This window comes from Callospermophilus lateralis, unplaced genomic scaffold (assembly GCF_048772815.1).
Source record: "Callospermophilus lateralis isolate mCalLat2 unplaced genomic scaffold, mCalLat2.hap1 Scaffold_84, whole genome shotgun sequence".
Classification (NCBI taxonomy): Eukaryota; Metazoa; Chordata; class Mammalia; order Rodentia; family Sciuridae; genus Callospermophilus; species Callospermophilus lateralis.
In genome coordinates this window covers 1,527,600-1,549,147 of record NW_027516477.1, presented here as the reverse complement: position 1 = coordinate 1,549,147, position 21,548 = coordinate 1,527,600, and the positions used below count along the sequence as shown (strand labels likewise).

Sequence of the window (21,548 nt, the reverse complement as noted above, 5' to 3'; positions counted from 1 at the left end):
AAGTGCGTTGATTCATGCACAGCTTTTAGAACAATGTCAGTCACCTGTTAAGGACTTGACAAATATTTGCTATTTCCATTACTATCTGCTTCACTGTGACAATGATTTATTGATCATTTTATGTTCCAGATTTACCCTAGAAGAAACAGAAAAGCCAAAGAAGGAAGTCTACTGGAGTGGGTGGGAGCCCAACCAGTCCTTGGGGACACAGGTTTTCGGATCTGAGCCTCCATAGCTGGATCCTGCCCTGAATGTGGCTCCAACTTTGCTGTGTGTCTCTCTAGGTGGGACTCAGTAGAATGCATTTTTCAGTTGGTAAATGGACATTACCAACTCAAGACATTATTATCAAAGCCTCCAAATTTGGACGGGATGTGGTCAGATCTGAGGTCCACTTGCTGGCTGAATTATGCAAGGTGAGCAGCCTAGAGCCTTCATAATATTCTCCATACAACTGGGGAAAAAGACTGCCCTGTTGTTACCAGCCACCACAAAAACATCAATACTAATTCATGTGCATCTACAATTCAAATCATCCTTCCCTGAAAAGATAAAAATGTTTTATTTCTTTGAGTAGAAAGTTCCCCCAAGATTTCCCTAGCAGTCGTTGTTCTGTTAAGTTGCAGGAACATGTAAATCATGTTGCTATTCTTAGTTACCCTATATTGGCACCACAGCCTACTGAATAGAAACATCTGGTGTTTGGGAACTTCCTGTGGCAGTCCCACGTACATGTGAATTTCTGTTCAGCTCTGCCTGGTCCCACACAGCGCTGGAGATGGGGTGACCTGCTGTAGCCACATAGCCCCTCAGTGATGGGTGTGATCTGCCAAGATTTCCATCAACCTGCTGACTGCAACACATCACAAAGCAAGACTTCACTGCTGAAACTTTATCTCTGCCTTTGATATAACCCCTTAAATAAACCACAGGAGCCATTTTCTAATTGTCCAACCCCAGTTCCTGCTGGGCTGAGTCTATCAGGGGCTCTGCTTTAAAACTATTTTTCTGACTCTGTGTCTTTCTTTTCTTCACTAATTATTTCTGATTTATTTTCTCCAGTGGCTTACACCCTCCTGGGCAGGAAGAAGGACCCCCTGGCAAGATGCTGGCAGCCTCCCCAGAGAAGTCCAAGATCAAGGTATTGACAGAGCCATTTGTATCTGGATTAGAGGATCCTTTCTGGCTTCTTCCAGTATCTGCTGTCTCCAAGAGTTTCTTGGCTTATAAATAAATGTACCACTCCAGTCTCTGCCTCATTGTCACCTGGTGTTTTCCCCTGCTATCTGTATTACGTGTCCCCTTCTCATAAGGACACCATTCTTATCAATTAGGCTCCACTCTAATGATATCTTAATTACTTTTGCAAGCCTGTGGGTCAGGAGTGAGGACTTTAGCATATCTTTTGGGGGAGACATAACTCAGTGAGGGTCTAGAAACAAAACTTTCTTACCACACACTTACTTTTTCCAGGTTGGAGCTAGCAGTGGGGACCGTGCACACCAGTTATTCATGAAAGAAAAGGCAGAAGCCTGATTCACTATCAAAAGCTTCACCATTTTTGCCACATCTGCAGAGCTCTGATCTGAAAGTCAGAGAGCAAGCCCACAGTGAACACTGTCTTCTCATCTGGGATAAAAATTTTCTTAAAATTCATAAATTTATATTGCAACATTGAAAATATGGTACTTGGGTCTTAAAAGAAAAGATTGTCATTAATTTATTTTGAACTCATATGCTCCTCCTTCCTAGAGCTAAGGACAGTGCCTGATGCCTAGGAGATAATCAGTAGCTATGGTTAAATTAATATTGCTTCATTGAAAATCTTATTACCAGCTTTGAGAGTTCTGAGAATAAAGCTGGCAGGACTTTCACAGGCTGCTGTCCTTTCTCCTTGTCCTACAGGCTTTTATATCCACAGATCAATCAACATGTGCGATTCTCAATGAAAACGAAAAAATTCACACACACGATTCTCAATGAAAACGAAAAAATTCTCTCCATTAGGAAGTCACATGAAAAGTACTGTCTATTGGAGTTTGGTCCCGACCAACCTGGTGGGTGCGCTCCCGGGGGGCTGCTGCAGAGGTCAGAGTGGGGAGCTTCAGCAGCTGGGACTGAGCTCTAACAAGGCTGGGTAGTATCTAGTCTAGAGAGATGGGATCAGCAGATCTGGATTGGGAGCAGGCAGAGGCTCATCTCTGATGAAAGTCTGGATCTCAGAAGCCTCCCAAGAGTTCTACTGCCAGAGCAAGGGAGCCAATCCTCCAAGGGTCTGGAACATTCCGCTGCCATGAATACAATCCTTCCTGGCTTCATCCCCAAGGGTATTCACGCCCACCTGCTCAGTTTCCTCACTCTCTTCAGTTGATCATTGAATGGCCCCAGATTCAAAGGAAGTGAGTTGCACTCCTCTTGGTATCTCTGACTTGAATCCCCATGGGGCAATCTTCTCTGTGCCTGTTTCACTCATGTTCTAGGTACACCACAGGCCGCACAGTAGGGGCTTGCTGAGACAACATGGCCACGTGTGCTGTGATCTCCCAGGCTCCTGCCTCCTCCGCATGGCTCCTGCCCCAGTTCTGCACTTGCCAACTGAGAAAGGCAGGCTGCTTTTCAAATACCAGCTCACTGGGTAGCCTGTGGATCAGTTCAGTTCTGGATCAGCTGAGGCTGCTTTTCTGTTCTATAGGTTTTTCCAGCAGAATTTGTTCATTGTGTTTCTGTGTGTGTGTATGTGTGTGTGTGTGTGTGTGTGTGTGTGTGTGGTCCCTCCCCTCTGTGATGAACCAGCGCTGCTGGAATGCTGCCACAACACTTGGCTTGGTTCTTTGTTCAAGGACCCTAATTCCTGAGTCTCTAGGAGACTGTCCAATACGGAACCCCATTGAATCCTGTCTTTCACCCTTTGCTGAGACGCAGCACTTCACTGCTTGAATTCCAAGCCCCAGAGCAACAGGAAATTTAGTCTTTCATTGTCTTGAATTCCTCCTCGCCTACATGCTTTCAGACATCCTTCCCATCTCTGTCTTCTCTTCCATTTCCAACCACGTTTTGGTTAATAAAAGCAGAGTGAGGAGTTGAAAGGGAAGCTGTTCCTGCCCAGGTCACAGGCAACAGGACTGATGCAGACCCAGAAGGGGATCTGCAGACCCTGAAGAAGAGGACTCAGGGCTGGATACACAGACACCGTCCACTTGGTCATGCAGATGAAGGAAACCATCAACCCCTGGGTGAGGAGGGACTGGAGTTTCACGGCTCATTATTCCCAAGGCTAGGGAGGAAGCACCGGGGTGAACGGTGCATCTGACTCCTTAGGGGACTTTCATGTCACCACTGGTACAACCCCTACCCCCTCCAGGCTGAAGCAGTATAGTGCAGTGAGGTCCAGTAACCTCAGGGACACCTCCCAGTCGGAGGCCAACTTCTCAGAAAGCTCCTGTTTCCTCTCTTCCCATGGCCCTACACTGAGCCATTTGTTCTGACATGATCAGAATGTGGACTGTTAATTTGGGCTTTATCTTTCATGCAGTCTAAATTCAGGAGCAGGGCAGCCCTGCCCTGGAGCTTGCAGGGCCTGTGCAAGGCCAACTCACTTTGGAAGGGGGGCAGCCTTGCCTGCTTGGTGCTTCTCTGAGGTGCCAATGTATAAACTCTTTGCTTTGCTATCACTTTTGAATTTCCAGTGAAAAGAGGAACACAAAGGTGGATTAAGCAAGATTAAATTAGTTAAATGTATATTTAGTAAAAGACAGAAATGAAAACCGATCATCTTAGCAAAAAAAAAAAAAAGTATGAATCCTACTCAACAAAAATTCCAAGAATGGGTCAGAGTATCTTGTTGGAGGTCACACAGCTGGTAAGTGACTGAAGTGAACTGGAATTGGGTCTGCCCACCTCTAACATCCAGGCGCTTGGCCTCTGTGCTTAATGCTTCTGTTTAGGGATGATTCCAGTTAAGTCCAGAAAAGTACAGCTTGAAGTTCCAGAATTGAATACACTGGGGACATGAGGACAGTGAAGGCCAGTTTTCATGCCAGCAGGACATAGACAGCTAGCTGGATGCAGAGTGGGCAGCCAGGCTGATAGGTTTTCCTCCCTGAAGACTCTACTCTTTGTACTACTGTCACCTGTCCTCCTTCCTCCTGGACCTCTCATTGCAAACACCTGTCAAATAGGAGACAGTAATGAGTTTCCTGTGCCCCTGGTGGAGACCACAGTGCTATCCTGTCTGTCCTCAGCATCCACAAGGGCATCCAGAATGACAGGGTCACTGCTGGCATTTTAAGAAGTCATTAGCACTTCTTAGGATTGATTAGAATCTTTTGCAATAAACAGCCCTTAAATTTGATGGTGTAGAATATTAATATTAATAATAATCAACCATCCATAAGTAATGGAGTGCCTATTAACAGGCCATGCATGTGACTGCAACATGTACAGTTGCAAAAAACTATGGTGACAGTGACAACCTATTCTGTCTTCATTTTTTTTTTCTCTCATGATTAGTTAAAAAAAAAAAATGTTTCCGGGTGATTTCCATACATAAGTGGTATTTTCTCCTCAGTAATTCCACAGAACACATTTATTCTAATTGCCTGAAGACTCTTCAATTTCTCTGAATCCTAAGTCCCAGATCTATTCCTCATAATTTTTAGCTCTTATGGTCACTATGGGGAAGGCGACAGGTTAACAAATGAGAGAAACAGAAGGAAATCAGTGCTGTTGTTCATTGGGGTTCATGAACACAGGAAAGAACAACCCAAACCACCAAAATCATGTTTCTGGATCATTGCTCATAGAAAACTCCTCCAGGAGACGCCCAGTTATCCTGATAAACATCTCAGGATGTCAGTCCCAGCAGACCATAGAACACAGCAGGAGCAGGGCCCACAGTTGGCATTTCTGGAACATCTGTGGGCTCACCAATGCTCACCACCTGGTCACTCTTTATGCATTCATGGAACTGTCAACCATTTAGGGCACGCCTAGCACAGGGACTGTTCAGAGGAACAACTCAGATGTTCTCCACTGTTCTTATGAAGCCCACTAACAATGGACACCATTATTTGCCGGAGGGATTTCACCTTGATGCCAGTCCAGCGGGACGTGGAGCTTGCCTTCATGATAGTATCAGAGAGAGTGGCTTCAGTTGCTGTCATAATTATCCACACCACACAGCTTTGAGCTCCCCCAGTCAGTCTGTGTCCCCTCACCCAGCACCCTTCTCTGGGCAAATATCTTACTGAGAAGCTCTTCTCCATTCCCTTAACCCCTTGGCTTCTCAATCTTCCATCTTCATTCTCCTCCACTCCCCTGGTTACTAGCCTAATACAGCCTCCCTGGCTCACATGAAGCGACTTACTGCCCATTTCACCGCCAGACACCGCGACAGTCAGGCAAGTCTCATACCTTCTGATTGAGTTCTCCTCTGCACCTTTGGACTGGTACTGAGTGCTCTCCTCCTGGGTCTCTGTGACTCACTAGGGTCTACCTCCATCCCACATCCTCCTACATGCTGTATAGCCACATCACATGCCTAACACCCTTTAGTGGCTTTATGTCCTCTGGGATCATGTCCTTTCCAGCTGCAGAGGCTTCGTTTCCCTTTCTTAATGTTCTTGTAAAATAAATAAATAAATAATATATATATATTTGGTGTTGGGGATCGAACCTAGGGCCCTGTGCATGCAAGGCAAGCACTCTACCAACTGAGCTATATCCCCAACCCCTGTAAAATATTTTATTGGGGCAAAGTGCTTTATCTTCCCCTCCCACTTCTTTCACTCAATTGTCCAAGCGAGAGGGGGAGAAATATATTTCTGTATCATGAGACCTATGCTCCCCAGTGGGCTTGTGGGCTCACAGGTCATATGAAGGCTTTCATCCTTCAAGTGTGAAGTCAGTTGTCCACATCAGGCTCCTAAAGGATGGAGCTGAATGCATAGGATCTTGGGTTCCAGTTGCCACTATTTTGAACTTCTTCTAAATTCTGCATCTGCTACTGCATCGCTACAGAAACTAGAGAGGGAAGAATGTTAGTAATTAGCATTTACAAACCCATTCATAATAGATCTTCCATAACACCACTAAACCAGCAGTATGTGATCCATTCATTCCAAACCACTTGTCATTCCTTAAATGGATAATGCTGCATTTATCTGCATATGCATTGCATTCATATGTGTATGTGTATATATATATATATATATATATATATATATATATATATATATATATATATATTCTCACTATCCACTCTACTCACCTTTAATTCCTGCTCTTAGTGAACTCTTCTCCAATTAGCTCCAAGCAGAGATAATCATTTTTCCCACTGTGTCTGCAAAGCATCTTATACTTTCCAGTCTCACAGTAGTTTTTATGTGTGATTGCAATTAATAATCCTTTTTCTTTTGGTGTGCTAAACTATACCTCATTCATTGATATACTCCCCCTACCCAGCATGTCACCGGGCACTCACGGCTGCTCCAAACTTTTTCTTCAACATAAGAGAAGTAAATAAGAAATACAGGCTTAAAAATGAATGCCTGCAACAAACCAAGCATTGTGTCAAGTGACCTGAGTATTATAAAGAACCTAAGATATTGTACTGTAGAGGGACAATGACTCTGCTTGAAATAGCAGGGGTTGTGTTAGCATGTGATGTTGAATGTTTAACTAATGGAGTTGAATCACTTTTCAAGCTCGGCTTAATAATACAACAAGGCAGAGGGGCCCTGGCAACACTGAGGGTCTTGCTACTCAATCTCTGTCCATCATAGATGTAAAGAACACTTGAGGGGCTGGGTTGTGGCCCAGTGGTAGAGCGCTTGCCTAGCTAGCCTGTGTGAGGCACTGGGTTCCATCCTCAGCACCACTTAAACAAATTAAATAAACAAAATAAAGTTAAAAAAAAAAGAACACTTGAGCCAAGTTCAGTTATCAGGATGCCCATCACCACAGGGACCTGTTGCCACTCAGTTTTGAAAGATGGGCACAAGCACAGAGGCAGAGCAGACCTGTTGGACCCTCTGGCCAGCGTGGGGAAGCTGGTGGGAAGGTAAGAAAGCCAACTCTGCAGGTGGACATCACCACTTTGACTCTACTATGGCTTCAGGGGGATCTCTGCATTTATTCTATGACCTCCGGCTTCCATATTATTTATGAAATAAATCTAAATTCTCCTACTTCACCCCAAAATCATCCTTAGAGACTAAGCATTACCTGACCTTCTAATGAGAGAGGGCCACACTCGGGCACTTTCCTTTTTCTGTGGAAGGGCAAGCGGCAGGAGCAGAGATGGTTGGAGCTAGACTTGCAGCAGAACCAGGACATGACAGACTGGTTTGTTTGTTTCAGCATCTTTTTTTTTTTTTTTTTGACAGTTATAGCCACATTCCTTCATCTAGAACATGCTGAATTCAGCAAGTCCAGCTCTATCATTTCTGACCCTTGAGTCCACTGGCTTCTGGTCATCTGATACGGCTCTTGCAGCACAGGGGACCTGCCTCTCTTCCTACTCTGAGCACACTTGTGGCCCAAACTGAGCACTGCTGTCTGGGGGCTTATTACCAGCCTTGTTTCTGTTCGTCAACTTCAACCCGAGTGATGGCTCCGCTACTCTTCTTGATCCTTGGTGAGTACCTTTGCTTCTGTAGGTTTAGATTTTAGGGTTTTTCTGGAAATTTCATTAGGAGAATCTTTTCTCTGCCCAGATTCAAGTATCTTTGAAGGATGGCTTTCTCCTTTCTTTCTATACCTGGCAACTATTCTAAGCCCTAAAAACCCCGTAATCCATACCCAATTTATAATATATTTTAATTGCCATATTTTTTCTATTGCCCCATAGTTATGCCAACAGATTTATGACATTTTTCCCCATTCCTCTTTTCCATTGTTTCCCCCAAATATACTATTATAAGAAGACAAATTAATGAGATGCTAAGTAGCAACAGGTAGAGCAAGGAAAGAAGGTACTGATGTAAGACAATTACTTTTCATTGGCTATTTTGTCTAATTTCCTCTGAAAGGTGCTTCACATAATGTTTCTCTCATTTTCTCCAATTTCCTGTTGCCTAGGCGAGTCTACAAATTGGCATAATGATCTGGAGGTTTTAATCCTGGCCCCTGGATTCCTTTCTTCCTTCCTTGTACTGGGACTATGAACCAGGGTGTTAGGCATGCTGGGCAAGCACTCTGCCACTGAGCTGCATCCTCAACCCTCCCGGCTCTTTAATTTCTTAGCTTTATGAATTTGCAGATTACCATATATCTCTGAAATCTCCCTAATCTATACAGTAAGACTAATGTTATGTTTCTCAGAGTTTTTTTTTTTCTTTTAAAGGAGGTGTTTCATAAGGTAACTATTACAGGGCATCTAACAGCATCAGATAAACCTCTATCCTAGTTGATCACATTCATTTTTATTGCCTTGATGGCCTAGGCATTGCTGAATCCCATACAGTCTTTCAATGTAGCACTTGGGTGTCCCGTGTAGGGCACTTGCCATATTTAGCATCCCTGCATTTCCCACTGCACCCTACAGCTGATGCTGCCTCTCAGGGTGCATTGCTGGCTCTCCTACGCTCATCTGCAGTCCCATGGATTCTTTCTGGTCTGCAGCTGCTGTTGCATCTATTCACCCTGCAGAGGAGCTCCCAGTTCTCACTGGCTACCCACCATTTGCACCTATGCACCAGGCTTGACACTTTCCTTTCCATGTGTAATTTTGTGGGGGAGGTTATGCAACAGCTCATCACATATGTACAATATTGCCTTGAGTCTCCCAGAGTTGTAGACAAGACTTCACTGAGTCTGAGAGAAGCCATGTGAGAAAGATGGAGGGCATGGGATTCATGAGAAAGAGTCTAGAAACTAAGAGAAGAAAATATTGCAGGTTAACCACTAAAATATTTGGATTTGCCGGGAAAGCCATAGGATGCAGTTCCAAAGACATTCAGTCACTCTTTCAGAAACATATAAGGGGGTGGCAGGTGAGTTCTACAGTAGCAAATACCAAGGTCTCACGGACTACTGAAGGTCACAGGGTTCACGATTCTTTACAGCACTAGGAGGGAGCCTAATGGACAAAAGGATCCAATTATACAGAGATCTTATAGGAAGAAGCCCGATGTTCCAAAGATGTACTGGATACTTAAATGTGGAGATTCCAAACTCAACATTGAGTTGCTTCTGACCTGTTAATCTATAATCAGGTGTCAGTAAACTACAGCCTACAAGTTGAGAATGGCTTTTGTATTTTTTAACAGTGGGGGAAAATTTCTTTAAAAAAATCTAATATTTCATGACACATGAAAATTACATGAAATTTAAATCTGTGTCTCCATAAATCAAGGTGTATCAGAACACAACTGTGTTCATGTATCCACATGGACATGGATACTCTCATATTATATAGAGCTAGGGGAGGGGGGATAATAGAGGATAGGAAAGGCAGCAGAATACAACAGACACTAGTATGTCAATATGTAAATCAGTGGATGTGTAACCAATGTGATTCTGCAATCTGTATACGGGGTAAAAATGGGAGCTCATAACCCACTTGAATCAAAGTGTGATATATGATATGTCAAGAACTATGTAATGTTTTGAACAACCAACAATAAAAATTTAAAAAAAAATAAAGATAGAGCTAAATAGCTGTGTCAGAGACCCTATGGCCACAAAGCCTGAAATATTTAGTATCTGGCCTTTGACAGAAGGAGTTTGCCAACTCCAGTCTGAACAGTGGTGGTGTCCTTGAACACTGGCAGATCCTGCCACTCCCCTCCACTCTCTGCACTGACCCTCTGCTACCTTGACTTTCCCCACCAGGGCATCTTTCCAGCCCCCCTGCCCCCCCCCCCTGCTCCTTTATGCAGAACCAAGAAATCCTTTCTGCATTACCACACTTCTACTTCAGCAGTTATGACCCTCCTATCCTCACCTGGGCTGAAAGCAATGCCACTGTAGTGGGAGAGGGCCGGGCCAACTGTGACAGAATTGGTCTCTGGTTTCTAGTCAGTGTCCAGTGTTCTCTGAGGGCGGTCATCAAAGGACACTGTGACCCAGGACGAGAAGGTGACAGTTGGATGGATTTTGGAGGTTCTCTATCTATTGCCCTAAGTTTGGCAAGGGCCTTCTAGAGAGTTCTATTTTTAAAAAATAAAGCCCTAAAGAGTTCCTTTTTTTAAAATTTACTCAATGATCTCACTCACCTCCTCTTTTTTTCTCCCCTCAGTCATTTGCGCTGGACCTGGCCTCTTAGGTAAGACTTCAAAGGGGTGGGGTGGGGGGAAGAGTCCTGACAGGAGGCCTCTAGGATTAGGAGAGGGGAGATTTTGAAGGTTCCTGGGCTATGAAAAGAGACTATGGTCCCAAACAGGCCGAGTGCCTTTCTTTTCAGGTTTCCCATCCCACTCTGTCAGTCTTCTGTGGGTGGATTTCCATTCCAGAGCACAGAATGGTTTGAATGGTTTTTATCCAGCCAAGGAACCTCTCTCCCCACTTGGCCTCTGTGGCCAGAGAAGCTTGGCCAGCATCCAAAAAATGAGACAGCTTCATTTCAAAAAAAAAAAAAAAAGCCCAGAGGCATTTCACTGGCTGGGGTGTAACTCCAGAATGAACTTCTTGTGCCCTGATGGGTTACAGCAAATCCAGGTCCTCCTCCTAGTCTTCCTGGCACTTTTGAATTAGAAATGCGTCAGCTTCTGTGAAGTTCATGACTTCACCAGTAGAGGGCAGGATGGAGCTCGGCCTCTACCGGCTGCCTCCTGGAGGAATCTGGGCGATACACCCTTGTGCACCCAAGGAGAGCAAGGGAGCGTGGAATAAGTATGCAGGAGTGGAAGGCTGTGACCGTCCAAAGCCAAGGAGGTTGTTTGTGGATTATCAGCTGCTTTTCCACCGTTCCTCCAGTCTATGCTTTCACTGGATGGTGGTGCCTTTGCCAGAGAGAGGCAGCTACAAAATCTGCTACTGGTGTGGCAGATCCTCTGCCCTGATGGATGCAATTTGATTCCTTAGAGTTCCCCTTCCGGGATCTTGTCCAGAAACTTAAATTACTTGCTCTTTTTTCTTGGTCTTCAGGGCTGTCCCTCACTGCCAGTGTGGGAGGACAACTGTTTTTGTCACAGCCTCCCCCTTCCCAGGGATGTTGCTCTCCACCCCTGGGTCTCTCTCAAGCTCTGTGCAGATAAAGCAGGCTGGTGTCGGCACGCCACTCTGGGGAGCCCTCAACTCTTTCTTTTCACATCTTTTCCCAGCTCTTCTATTTCCTCCAGCTGAATTTCTTTTGTTGTGGTGGTTGTTGTTATTACTATTGCAATCACTGCTTATTTCTTCTTTCCTGGGAACTGCTCTTGTCTATTTCATAGAAACTGAAAATTCAGGCCAGGCGTGGTGGTGGATGCCTGCAATCCCATTGGCTTGGGAGGCTAAGACAGGAGGATTGAGAGTTCAAAGTCAACCTCAGCAAATGTGAGGCACTAAGCAACTCAGGGAGACCCTGTCTCTAATTAAAATACAAAATACGGCTGGGGATGTTGCTCAGTGGTCGAGTAGCCCTGAGTTCAATCCCTAGTACCTCACTCCCCCAAAAAAGAAGGAAAAAAATAAAAATTCATTGAAAGTGAGAATTTTACAATCCAAAATAAAATGATAACCTGTGTATAATTCTGAAGGCAGCTTCTTTCCAGAGTACACAATAATAACAATCCAAACTCTAATCTAAATCCAATGACCCAAAAGCCATTTCTGGGTGACTCTCTTGAATTATATTTTATTCAGATAAGTAAGCTTTAAATTCAAATGTGTAAAAAGTATAAACCTTTTTTTTAACTTTTAAAAATGATTTTAAATTCTATCTCTAGTTTCTTTTTTCAGTACTAGGGATTGAACCCAGGAGTGCTGTGTCACTGAGATACATCTCCATCCTTGTTTAATTTTTCTTTTTGGTACTGGGGCATTGAACGCTGGGGTGCTTTACCACTGAGCCACATCTTCAGCCCTTTTTAGTTTTTATTTTGAGAGAGGGTCTCACTAAGTTGTTAAGGGTCTTGTAAATTGCTGAGGCTGGCTTTGAACCTACAATCCTCCTGCCTCAGCCTCCCAAGCTGCCTGGATTATAGGCATGGGCTACTGTGCCCAGCCTTTTCAAAATTTTGAAATTGGGCTGGGGATGTGGCTCAAGCAGTAGGGAGCCCACCTGGCATGCGTGCGGCCCGGGTTCGATCCTCAGCACCACATACAAACAAAGATTTTGTGTCCGCCGAAAACTAAATAAATATTAAAATTCTCTCTCTCTCTCTCTCTCTCTCTCTCTCTCTCTCTCTCTCAAAAAAAAAATCCTCCTGCCTCTGTATCCCAAAATACTGGGCTTACAGGTGTGTGCCACCGTTTCCAGCTAATCTTCATTCTTTATATCCCTTCCTCCACCACCAATTAAGGAAATGAAGCAAAAACAAATCAATAAACCAGACACAAACTTCTCACTGTAGTTTAAAAATCAGTCAAATTGGAGTTTTCTCACTTAACCACTCCTCTGGGTTGATTTCATGTTCTGGGGGAGTTTGTGTAGAGTTAAGACAGGAAGTGGGAAATCCTAAGGAGTCATGTCACCCACATTGGCCCTTATTAAGCTGTTCATATTCCATTAGGGCACAGACCACAAGTCCAAATGTGACATTATCTAGAACCCCAGACATGTCTCTCAGTTAATGGTCCCATTACACAAATCTGTGGCAAATTCAGCTCTCTGCTCTCTTGCTTTGAGGCTACCGTAGACTTGGTGAGATTGTTTTAAGCCTCTAAATATTAGCTCTTTGAGGATAGAAGTCCTCTCTTTCTTGTTCATCACTGTTCTCTGAGTTCATAAAACAATACCCCAAACATGGTAGGTGCTTAGCAAATATTTAATGTCTGATGCATTCTTCCCTCGTCACTCGACACAGCCATTTCTCCTCTACTTCTGTGTGGTGGTGGAAGGGAAAGAATTTCTCTTCATCTTTTCCATACCCAGAGTTCTAATTTCTCAGAACTTGTCCGGAGGTGCCTTTCTCCCACCTGGACCCCTGAAATCCTCTAGTTAAGTACTTGGAGCTGATCTGTCCTGGGCTTTCACTATTGGACAGTGTGACCCCTGGATCATCACTTCCATGAGCATCCTTTCCCTCCTCTGTGGGATACAGGGGTGGACATGATGATCTCTATGGATTATTCTGGTTCTGACCATCAGAGTCTAAAAACTCTGCCGGCTCTTTGACTGATCTTTCCCTTAATCTTCAAGGCTACAGTCATGTCTGGGTCCTTGAAGGGGAATTTCTTGGTAGGGTGCAATTAAAGATGTGGTAGAATCAGAACTCAGAAATGGGGTCCCGAAGTGCCTCTCCCTCCCCTTCCCTTCTGACCCCTCTTTTCTAGTCCCCTACTCCCCACACCTTCTGTCCAGGGTGGAAGTGTCCCTGAGCATCCTCTGCACTCCTCCCGGATCTCCAGCTAACATCCCGTCTCTTTGCAGAGACATCTAGAGTGCGGCTGGTGGGGGGTCCCCACGGCTGCGAAGGGAGAGTGGAGGTAGAACGGAACGGCCAGTGGGGCACCGTGTGTGATGATGGCTGGGACCTGAATGATGTGGCTGTGGTGTGCCGGGAGCTGGGCTGTGGAGCAGCCAAGAAAACCCCCAGTGGTCGTTTATATGGGCCATACACAGAAAAAGGGCAAGAAGTCCTCATTCAAGGGGTCAGGTGCAGTGGAATGGAAGACAGCCTGGCTCAATGTGACCAAGACGAAGATGTTTACAGCTGCTCAAACGACGAGGATGCCAGGGCAATTTGCCAGAGTAAATAGGGCAAGGCTCCAGGGCCCTCTGCCCGATGCCCATACCCCGCCCTGGCCACTCTTGTTGGATTTTATTCCCTGTCATGGACTTCCACACAGCGGTAACTGCCTCCCTGTCCTCTCGTCTCACCCACACTTCCTTAACCATCAACTCTGGAGATAGATCATCCTCACTTAGAATGTTACTATTACTTGGTTGTATTAGTGCTTTTTTTATTTTTAAGTTTAAATAGAAATGAGAAGGTATTTCTCTTATTTTTAGAAATGAAAAAAATATGCACAGATCCAGCAACCACTAAATCCTTGTTGACTGGTGTATCTTATATCTGGGGCTGTGCCTGAGGTCGTGGGTGAAGAAATGAGCCCCCAAGATGTAATCTGTGCTTTTTTGATAGTTCCAGTTCTCAAGAAGTCTACCTCTGGTCAGGTAGACAGGGCATGCTCAGAGGAAAGCAACACAATTTAAGAGAGATGATAGACTGATAGACACATTCATGGATCTATATTCCTTTATTTCCATACACAGAGAGAGCAAATATTTGCTTTCTATGTACTTTTAATATTTTCTGTGTCTCTGTGTATCTTTTCTCCTCCTGTGATTTATGAGAGGCGAGTCTATGTCTCCTCCTTCTCTGTCTCCCCACAGAATTTATCAGAGAAACAATCACTTTTTGCCTTAATACTATAAGTTAGAAAGACTGAGGATTGGTGAGGGTTGGAAGCACTAATCTGGAATACTTGGTTAATGTCAACATTGAATCCAAATGCTTTTTACTGGGCTGAGGCTGGGGCTCAGGGGTGGAGCACTTGCCTCGAACGTGAGGCACTGGGGTGAATCATCACCACTACATAAAATGAATAAATAAAATAAAGAACATGCCACCTTCCTACTTAAAAACAAAGATTTTTTTTAACCTTTTATGTATATATGCTTATGTATCTAATTACCTGTATAATGTATGTATATACACACATATATGCAGATATGTGTGTACATATAGAAATGATACATATACATTTATATATAAATAGATAATACATATATTTTTTTTGATTACTCTCATGATTTATTAATATTCAGATTGAAAAAGGAGCCTTAGAGCTGCAAGTTACGCTAATTGGAACATTTGCTTTATTTATTTATTTTAAAAACAAACTGGGTTTTTGAATTTTTTTCCTTTTTGTTCATTCCATCACATTGAAAAGGAGGAAAACAAAATGGTTTTGAATTCACTCAATACTTTGGACTCCTCAGATGAATGGAACATTGCACACACACTTGGAACAGAGAGATAGAGAGGAAAGTGAACTCCCACAGGGCCACACGCACCAGATCAAAAAACTGGGATACAGTGCAAGAATTTCCCAAAATGATTGGATCATCATTACCAAAAACGCGCCATAACAACACCAAGAAACAAAAAATTTTTAAGCCACACTGTTTGACTTGGGATCTTTCCTGCTTTTTTTTTTTTTTTTTTTTAAATGTTTGCCACACAGAGAGGAAGAGGGCTAGTGGGCGGGAGAGGACAGACTCACAGACGTGAGCAGGACAGGAAGGGAAATTTCAGAGTGGAGTTGAGAGAGGGCAGGAGAGACAGGGCTCAGGAGAGGGGAGGGTGGGGACGTGGAAAGCCATTTCTTAAAGTTCAGGCATGTTCCTGGTCAGCCTCACGTTCTTCTTCTTTACCCTCATCCTGCCGGGCACTTTCCTTAGGTTTGGTTTCATCTACAGCTTCTATCTTCTCTTCAGCTTGGCTGCTCTCAGCAGTCTCCGTCGGAGGCTGGGCTGTTGCCTTGACGGCAGCATCCTCTGCAGCAGGGGTGGTGGCAGCAGCAGCAGTGACAGCAGCAGGCACATCGGCTTGTTTAGGCTCCTCCTTGGCGGGCACGTCTTCGGCCTTGGAGGACGGCGAGTTGTCAGTGGAAGCTTTAGTGGCACTTTCTGTCTCAGCAGAGCCGGCCTTCTCCTCCGAGGGGGCAGGCGCCTGGGTGGCCGCCTGCTCGGGGGCAGCATCGGGGGCGCCCTCCGCTTTCTTCTCCTGGGAAGGGGTGTCTCCTGCTTTGCAGGCCTCGTCAGCCTTGGCTGGGGCCCCTTCGGCAGCCGGGCCTTCTCCCTCCTTCTTCCCCACCCCGTCGGCAGCGGGGGCTTCCTCCTTCTTCTCATTAGCTTCGGCCTCAGCAGCTTGGGCATCGCCCTTCTTCTCTCCTTTGAGCTTTTTCCTTGTTATGTGTCCACGGAAGCTAGCCTGAATTTTGGTCGCGGCCTTATGAGCTTTGTCTTCTGGTTTGATTCCATCTTGTTCAATCTTTTGGTCCTCATCATTTTTTTCCACCTGTTTGGTTCTTCTCATACAGCACAGCATGGTTGTATCGTCCCTTGCCTTCTTCCTGCCTTCTCTCCTTTCCTCCTCTCTCTTTCTTATTCCGCCCCTCTCCACCTCTTTTCTGCTCGCTTGCTCACTCGCTCTCTCGCGCTAGCGCGCTCTCTCTCCCTCCCTCCCTCTCTCTCTCTCTCTCCCTCACACACACCAGGGCAGTTAGCAGTAACTGTAAGGTCCACAGCTATTGCTCATCGCACATGCTCGCTCTCGATTTCTCTCTCTCTCTCTCTCTCTCTCTCTCTCTCTCTCTCTCTCTCTCTCTTCCTCCCTCCCTCTTCTCTCTTCTCTTCTTTTCCCTCTTCTCCACCCGCCCCAGATCCCTGATTTTTCTTCTCTCCTGGTATCTTTCTCAGAATTGTTCACTCCATATATTTAATATACAAACAACATATATAATATAGTTATAATGACATAGAATACACACATTATATACATTATATATTATTATAATTCCATATTATATAAAATGATCAATATTTATTATATATTAATTATGACATAAATGGATTATATCATGTGTAGTAATTATGTAATATGCATATTTTATTTATAATGTCTGATATAATATTTAATGTAAATTCATTATTTATACATAGATATATGTATAATAATGTATTAAATATTTTGTGTGTAATTATGATAATATATGATACATTGTAATTATGTATTAAAATATATACTATATTTATTATATATAAAAAGGACTGTGGATGTAGCTCAGTGGTAGAGTGCCCCTGGGTTCAATGCCCAATACCAAAATACACATGCTATATTTTAATATATAATACATAATGAATTTATAACATGTAAAAACATTTATATTTATATTTATAATATATTATAATTATAAATATACTTATATATTTTTATTTATGTAACATCATTATAATAATATAAGTTTTACATATAATTATACTATACATATAATATGATATAAATGTCTCATTCATATATATATATATATATATATATATATATATATATATATATATATATATTTTGCCTCTGCCTCTTGTGAAGAGCAGTGAGGAGTTGAACGGGAAAACAATTTGAAAGAGTAAAATCCCACGATAATGACTCGCCCTGGGATGAGCATGCGCTTCCTTGATCCGCTCCCTCACTTCTCCATGAGCATCTCTTGGTCAGTGTCTCGCACTCCAGTGCACAGGGTACTGAACACCAGAAACAGCCCCTGGGCAGTGAGCCCCCTTTTCTGAGACAACCATGTGCTTGCAGGGAGTAGACCCTTCCTGTTTTTGCTCCACAGACCCAGATTTGTCTCCAGTCCCAGAAAGTATGTAGCTGGTCAATGGCCCTGGGCCTTGCAAGGAGCGAGTGGAGGTGCAGTATGAGGGCCAGTGGAGCACCATGTGCAAAATGGGCTGGGACCTCCGGGCTGCGAAGGTGGTGTGCCGGCAACTGGGGTGCGGCAGGGCCCTGCAGACCCATAGGCACTGTAACAAGGCTGCCCAGAGCCAAGGTCCCATCTGGGAGAGGGAGATGTTCTGCTCGAGAAGAGAAGCAGCCCTTCAGGATTGCCCCTCTGGGCCTTGGGAGAAGCACAATTGCACCCATGACGAGGACGCATGGGTGGAATGTGAAGGTAATGGAAGGTGATGCTCCTACATCCAGAGACCAAGGTCATGGGTGAGGTTAAATGGAATTCTATTCAGCATTATTCACGAGAACTACTCCTGCACCAGAGGATCACCGCCAACCTACTGTGCTGACTGTCAATTATCTTCTTTTAAAATGGCAATTACCATAACTGCCTTTCAGTGCTGTCACGGTGGTGCACACCTGGAATCCCATCTACCTGAAAGGCGGAGGCAGGATGATCCCAAGTTCAAGGCCAGCCTGGGCAAAACCCTGTCTCAAAATAAAAAGTAAAAAGGACTCCGAATGTAGCTCCATTGTAGAGCACTACTGGGTTCAATCCCCAATACCACCCCCCCCAAAAAAAAAGAAAGTTTTTTTTTTTTTAAAATAACTTCTTTGAATGTGAAATGCTTAAAATGTTTTAAGTGATATTATGTCCTATATTAATATGAACTGTTATCATACTGAATTCCATATGATAGAGCACAGCACATTACTCTGTATCTGTTCTTCGATTTTTAAAAACTACCAGAAAGCCATTCATAAATATTAGATTTATAAAATAGGTGGAGGAAGCAAAAAGATCCTAGCTGAAGGAACATACCTGGCCACAGGGGTTGAAAGCTGATGGAGTGGTGGAGAGCAACTGCAGTCACAGAAACACGTGGAGGATTTCAGATGTCCTGATGGGGTTTGGTTGGGGAGGACGCAGATGATTTTTTTTTTTTAATATTTAACTTTTAGTTGTAGCTGAACATAACACCTTTATTTTATTTATTTATTTTTATGTGATGCCGAGGGTCCAACCCAGGGCCTTGCACGTGCTAGGAGAATGCTTTACCGCAGAGCCAGGACCCCAACCCATGATCTTATTTTTTTCTCTTTTCCCTTTTTCTCTTCAATCTCCAACTTCCTCCTCCACCCTGCAGATGCCTTTGACCTGAGGCTGGTAGGAAGAGATAATCAGTGCTATGGGAGACTGGAAGTGCTGCACAAGGGCATGTGGGGCTCTGTCTGTGACGATGGCTGGGGAGAAAAGGAGGACCTAGTGGTGTGCAAGCAACTGAGCTGTGGGGAACCCCTCACTCTACCCTTCAAAGCCCGGAAAACCTACGGCCCTGGGGTTGGCCGCATCTGGCTGGATGACGTTCATTGTTCGGGGCAGGAGGAGTCCCTGGAGCAGTGCAAGCACAGGTTTTGGGGGTATCATGACTGTACCCATAAAGAAGATGTGGCTGTGATCTGCTCAGGTAAGTCCTGTAGGGCTGCTGTGGAGGACAATGGAGGAAGAAGGGTTGGTGGGGTGAAGTCTGGGGACAAGGGTGGCTCTGCCTGTGCCACAGAGCTGCTCATAGTTCTTCCTTACCCTGTGACTATTTCTGGGGATAGGACTGAGGCTTTCTGATATGTTTTTTGTTGTTGTTGTTTTGATTTTGGTTTTTATTTTTTTTTCTAGAGGAATTGGGCTGGTATATAATAAAGAATACAGTTTGAATGTGTCTTGAAAATTATTGGATGAACATCTTTATATTAAGTGTGAACAAAAGTGTGAAAGGATATACGCCACTTTTCAAAATCATCAAAATTGTTTTCAAATCATATAGCAGAACCATAACGACCCAGCTTTCCTCTCAATTCAGGGTTAGTTCTCTTCAGTCCTCAAAGGCTAAAGTCTGAACCATGGCAGATGCTCCCACCTCATTCTTTTTATTGTTACTCCCCAGATTTTATTTCCAGTGGCAGTGAGGCTATGGGCAAGGGCACTTTGAGGATGTTCTTGGGAGTCTTTCTTTTAATTTTTTAAAATATTTTTATTTTCTAGTTGTAGTTGGACACAATACCTTTATTTTGCTTATTTATTTTTATGTGGTGCTGAGAATCGAACCCAGGGTCTCAAACATGCAAGACCAGCACTCTACCACTGAGCCATAACCCCAGTCCCTCCTTGGGAGTCTTATTGGAGAGAATAAGATCTGAAATAGACCCCTATAGGGAGTATGCAGGAGGAAGCCCTGTAGTGTAGCCTCTGGGTCTCTGGGTGGCTGACTCAAGAGAGACACAAGCGGAATTAGAGAGGGGACCCACCGTGAAGGTCTCTTTGGCTTAGCTATAAAGCTGCAGCTAGGGAAGAGCTGATATTTAACCAAGAAATACGGGGAACAGTTAATGCCTAGAAAAGGACAGATTTAGTGGCAATAGGCCAACGCTTACATTTGCTGCTGCTACTTTGAAATTGTTAAATTTTATGCAGTCACTAAACTACTTTGAACTTCTGGGTTTTCATCGGTAAAATAGACACTGTCCCTCAAAGACTTTTGTGTAAGACATGAACACAGTTAGCCCTCTGTTTCCGTGGCTTCTGCATCTGTGGCTTCAACCAATTGTGAATTGAAAAATGCATATTTGATGTGTCACCAACTTTATTTCTGGTACATTTTGGCTATTTATTCCATATTGATGTTCTTTCAAAATAGAATAAAGGATTCAATTACTCTACTGAAAAAAGAAATCACATCAGTCCTGAACATGTACAGGATTTTCTTATCATTACTCCCTAAACAATTTAGCATAACAGTTATTTATGTGGCATTTACATTGTGGTAGGTATTATAAGTGACTTAGAGATGAGTTAGAATATTTGGGAGGATGTGCTTCAGTTCCATGAAAATTTTTACAATGTCATTTTACCTACGGGTTTAGAGCATCTTTTTTTTTTTTTTTTTTTTTTTTTTTGCTGTCCTTGAGGGTCCTAGCACCAATTTTCTGTGGATACAGAGGAACCACTGTACAGTTTGTGCCTCACATGGGAACTGGTTCAATTGGCCCCTGGGTCACTACACCAGATTCTGACCCAGGTGACATCCACCGGTGTGGGATATCCATGTAGCTGAGCTCTTTCCTGTTCTGAGCACCAGTCTACTTCCTTAGTCAATTTAGCTTGAATGGAATAATTCAAGGCCTCTCCCCGCTCCTTACTACATGTTCCACTTCTCTTTACAGGACAGTATCTGGGCCTTGATGCTTGACCTGGCTCCCACTGGCCCCAGTTGCCCCTGCTTGTTCCCCGGGCCCCTGATTATCCTGGTGGTCACACTGGACCTCAGTCTCTCAGGAGTCTGAGTGCTGTGGAGACACCTTGTTCTTGGGGTCAAGCATGCTCCCCGCCACCTGTCCTGAGATATAGTTGTTGATTTCCCTGCTGGGAAAGAAGACCTTCTCTTGGCATCGCTTCTGACCTTGCCTGCCCCTTCCTCACCTGCCTGGAATCCTCAGGCTGGCCGCTCTGACCAAAAGCACAGGCCTTGCTAAGGCAAGATCTTCATCTGCTCATTACAGGAATGAAAAAGACAGAGGGAACATTTTAAAGGAAGCGTGTGGAGAAAAATCTTTGGAACTGGGGTGGGGGACGAGACAGAGACTTTTTGAAATCTTCATCTCAAGTTTCAGCTGATCATAACAGTGAGCCCACACTTCTCTGCCTGTCCTCGAAAAGGGCAGTTTGCCATTTCAAGAGGGTAGCACAGCGGCCATCTGTAGTCCTGAACCTTTTCATAACATCAGAGAAAGATATTTCACCTTCTGATGGTTCCCAGGAAATACTTCTGTCGTCTACCCCAGGACAACCTGCCAACATAGTTGTCGTTTAACCAAAGGAATCTCAGAAATGCATCCAAAGAAAACTGTGCTTGGTTCCTGGAAAAAGGCAGGAGAGAGGTGGACAGAAGATGG

The 21,548-nt window shown here is 44.1% G+C and overlaps 1 protein-coding gene and 1 pseudogene across 1 annotated transcript; one reads left to right on the top strand and one right to left on the bottom strand.

The window, feature by feature from the left end:
* The first annotated feature begins 372 nt into the window (after nucleotides 1–372).
* Nucleotides 373–20,845, top strand: LOC143641070 (CD5 antigen-like; annotated as a pseudogene).
* On the bottom strand, nucleotides 15,486–16,202 carry LOC143641105 (neuromodulin-like). The gene has a single exon (XM_077108505.1). It carries the CDS (start codon nucleotides 16,200–16,202, stop codon nucleotides 15,486–15,488), a length of 717 nt encoding a protein of 238 aa, XP_076964620.1.
* Nucleotides 20,846–21,548: the final 703 nt, after the last annotated feature.

Bases quoted from the DNA above. Each gene is read 5' to 3' on its own strand.
- LOC143641105 (XM_077108505.1), bottom strand. From the start codon at position 16,202: ATGCTGTGCTGTATGAGAAGAACCAAACAGGTGGAAAAAAATGATGAG.